The sequence below is a fragment of the Cyprinodon variegatus genome, unplaced genomic scaffold, assembly GCF_000732505.1.
Source record: "Cyprinodon variegatus isolate N-32 unplaced genomic scaffold, C_variegatus-1.0 Scaffold1600, whole genome shotgun sequence".
NCBI lineage: Eukaryota > Metazoa > Chordata > Actinopteri > Cyprinodontiformes > Cyprinodontidae > Cyprinodon > Cyprinodon variegatus.
In genome coordinates, this window is record NW_015152053.1 from 93,934 (window position 1) to 98,063 (window position 4,130).

Consider the following 4,130-nt stretch of genomic DNA (forward strand, 5'->3'; position numbering starts at 1 on the left):
TAAGGTGAGGGGTACTCACGCAGATGTGATGGCCCGGTAGCGTTCTAGACCAGCCGTGTCCCAGATCTGTGCCTTGATAGTGAAGCTGTTGAGTTGAACTGTCCGCGTGCTGAACTCCACCCCGATGGTGGTGCGGCTGTCGTGGTTGAACTCGTTTTTAGTGAATCTGGACAGCAGGTTGCTCTTCCCAACACCAGATTCTCCAATTAGGACCACTGGAAGAGATCCCAATAGACAGCAGATTTTCTTATAAAGCAAACCAAACCGTCTCCTTGCAACACAGTAAACAAAATGGCGGGCTCTAGGCGTGGCCCTCAAATGTCATTTCTCCATAAATCCAGAGGCAGAGCTGTCTGAGACTTTAAGAAGGATATTATTGAGAAATTATCTAAACCTCAGCCCACAGATAAATATTGCAAAACCAACATCATGACTGATTGGGCTTCTGTAGAGACAATAGATACTTAGAAGCCACCAATTTCATCAGACCCCCCAGAGGTTCTCAGGAGGATCCCTTTGATGGCTGTGAATTTACTGCAGGTTTCATTTCCCTTCAATTGATCCAATCTCCAGGAAGCCTGAGGAACAATCAGCCAAAGATCGTGAAACTGTTGGTTTGGGGTGAAGGAGGCTCTGAATCAGGAGGAACAAGTTCAGCAGCTACTTCCTTTAATCTTGACCCGTTGAAAGAGTTTCTGCAAAGTTCAGTGACTGTTTGGCTTTCAGTCATAGCTGGCTGATTCAGACACCAAGGCGTGGCTTCACCGGCCCAGAGTTATCAAATAACAGAGAATTCCTGAGGACCTATTAAGGTCGGAGCTTCAAACTGGGATGGGCTAAACTTCCAGGATTTCCACAAGTACAAATATTTAGTTTGGGCAAAAGTGGGAAGGAACACAGAACATTTATTAGATTATTGTCCTTCAGTACTTTTTTTGTTTGATTTGTTTTTTTTAGGGATGGGGAAGTACTTATTATTTTTACTGCATTCCCAGGACCCTGGTTGTTTCGTCCATCATCCATCCGTCTGTCCATCCATCCATCCATCCATCCATCCATCCATCCATCCATCCATCCATCCATCCATCCATCCATCCATCCATCTTCTTCCTCTTATCCGGGGTCGGGTTGGGGGGGGTAGCAGCTTCAGTAAGGAGGCCCAGACGTCCCTCCCTCCAGCCTCTTGGTCCAGCTTCTCCAGGGGAATCCCAAGGTGCTCCCAGTCCAGCAGAGAAACATAGTCCCTCCAGCTAGTCCTGGGTCTCCCCCTGGGACTCCCACTGGGTCTCCCCCTGGGTCTCCCCCTGGGACTCCCACTGGGTCTCCCCCTGGGCCTCCTCCCGGTGGGACGTGCCTGGAACACCTCACCAGGGAGGCGTCCAGGAGGCATCCTAACCAGATGTCCAAGCCACCTCAATTGGCTCCTCTCGATGTGGAGGAGCAGCAGGGTTACCTGCGTAGAAAACCTTAGTGATGCAGTTTTTAGTGGAAGTGGATTTTAAATTTGTCTGCAGCTTCATTCAGTTACTATCGGTTGTATTTATCAAAAAACTGTAAATGCTACCAAAGCTCAATAAATTCATTAATAAGTCCAAAAAACAATCCACTGGACTTTGTTTCCAAGTTTGAAGACGTTTCTCTTCCATCCAGGAAGCTTTTTCAATTCAAAATGTCAGAAATAGCGTTTAGTTCCAGGTTTAATAGAGTGGACCAAAAACAAAGCCTGGTTTAGGCTTAGAAAACATGCAAACTGAACCTGCTCTTAAAAAGCTACAAGGCAGCGATAGAGTTGGATATTCCCTGCTACCATGATCGCCATGCAGTGGACCAGGACATCTCACCTGGTCAGCCAGGCCAATAATGACCCCCCCCCACCCCCTTTCAGAGGCATTGATCAGTATCAGGTTTGCATCCTAACAGAAACCTCCAGGACTCCCCGTTCCTAAGGGGTGGACCTGTTCTTTGGGTTCGATATGCATCGTTTCTAAGCTAAAACAAGGCTTTTTAGGTCCACTCTATAAATCCAGACATTTTGAATTGAAGAAAACGTCCCGGATGGGAAGAGAAACATCTTAAAACTTGGATGAAAAGTCCAGTGGATTGTTTTTTTTTAACTTTTTTATGACCTGAATGACTGAGAATCTTCACCAGCATGTAAATAATAAGATAAGATAATTATTTGATCAGATCTATTTTGTAAAAAAGATTTTTATCTGATTGACTTCCTATAAACTGAATGTGTTTTCGAAATTCTCAAATAATGTAGCTGCTCTATAACAGTGGTTCTCTAACTGGCTCCTCAGGACCCACTGGATGTTCAGGTGTTTCCTGCCTTAATAAATGGTGATTATCAGACGTCTGCAGAACTTGGAGGCTGCTGGGGAGAAATGCAATAATCTGCTGGAACATGGAAAACAGAGAAAGTCATGTTTGAAAACTGATTGATCTGATTGGAAAATTCCTTCTTTTGTTATAAAATAAATGCCATCATTATTGCAGAATTGTCCCTCTCCATGTTTTAAAACAATAAGTGAGAAGATCTGATAATTTCACTTATTGCTCACAGCAAACCAAATTAACTTTTTTGTTTAACCAACTAGTAGATATTTTTAAAGCTGTTTTATTCCAGTTGCTCTGATTGATGAATATAATCAGCTAGAAATGATTCGTTGTTAGGAAATGGACCTTAAACTGTGGAAAAGGCTGAATGAATGCAGGGATTTAAAGCTCCACATGGTGGCGCTCTGTCGCTACCTTCAGTCTACCAGCAGCTGGGCTCTTCCTCCTCCATCCTCATCCTCACTCCTCCATATTCTCTGCTTTCACCTGCAGAGTTTGACCAACCAGTCCTGTTTCTCCTCAAACATCACAGGTTGAATTTTGCCTCTTTGCTGTTTTAACTTTAGTTCTAATCTTCCACTGTCTGTTTAAGGGTTCGAGTTATCATGCTGCTTAAACATGCAGTGACTGGAGTATCAATAGTATCTAATGTTGAATTAAAAATGTATTTTAGAGCCTAAAGTTCAGGCATCTGAGGCATCAATAGTTTGTGGATAGTTCATTTAAAATGTGAGTTTTTGCACTTGATGAAACGTGTGCGTCCGTCTATGATGAGTCTAAAACTCAAAACCATTTAGTCTGAAGCTTCATTAGACTTTGAGCTGCTGAGATGAAATGGAAATGTTTGGATATTTCAGCACATTTTAGTTTAGTCTAACGGAACTAGGCCTTTTCCAAACCTGGTTTTCACAGCATTGGAGGATAAATCACATGTTTGTTGGCAGGATTTGAACATTTTGTGTTATTTTCCATTAATTTAGTCATTTAGATCTTCTAGCCTCCAAAGATGCCTGCAGACGTTCAGATCATGTGATTGATCTATTGTTAGAACAGAGTTTAGATTTCAGTCACTGGCAGGGATGCCTCACAATGTTTTCAACCAGATGGTTTTTTTTAAAAGAAATTCTATTGCCAATAATATCTAAAATGTATTTTCTATGTGTTTAACTGGAAGTATTGAGTTCAAGTGAAGAAGAATGTTTCCCAGGTTGTTCTTATTATTGTTTAATCTTTAGAGGAGCTTCTTTCTCCTCTGCTACTGAGTAACTGCTAAAGCAAACAATCCTGCAGGTTTCTATGGAAATGCACGACAAGCGACCTTGAAGTTCCAGGTTGGTTGATCCCATGGAAACCTGGAAAAACCTGGAGAGTTTCCGGGAGAATCAATTTCTCTTCCTCGCTGTTATGGCCTTCAGGGTTGGAGGTCAGAGTTCATCTGATTAACTGTGGCTTTCCCAGACAGAGCTACCTGTAGAGCTAGCTTACCGTTAGCTTTTCTAACATTGAACGTATTTATAGATCGGTGCTTCTATGCTTGTTTTTCTATGTCTGCTTCTGTCTCCTTGAACCACAGTGGGCCTCAGCAGATGGCCGCTCACACTGAGCCTGGTTCTGCTGGAGGTTTTCCTCTCCACTGTCGCTACAAGCATGCTTAGTGTGAGGGATTGCTGAAGAGTCAATATCTACTGTTTCTAGCTGCTCATCCAGGAGAAGATAATCCTATAAAGTAAATTATTGGGTGATCTGGTTGATCTGGATCTATAAATTGACATAAGATGACGGTTGATGAA

At 42.8% G+C, this 4,130-nt stretch overlaps 1 protein-coding gene across 2 annotated transcripts in view; it reads right to left on the bottom strand.

Moving 5' to 3' along the window:
* Nucleotides 1–4,130, bottom strand: part of rab25 (RAB25, member RAS oncogene family) — a 12,276-nt gene that overhangs the window by 6,196 nt on the left and 1,950 nt on the right. For both annotated transcript variants that reach the window (XM_015403960.1, XM_015403959.1), the window contains exon 2: nt 20–215. In XM_015403960.1, coding sequence (XP_015259446.1) covers nt 20–215 — 196 coding nt within the window. The remainder of the gene's footprint in view (nt 1–19; nt 216–4,130) is intronic.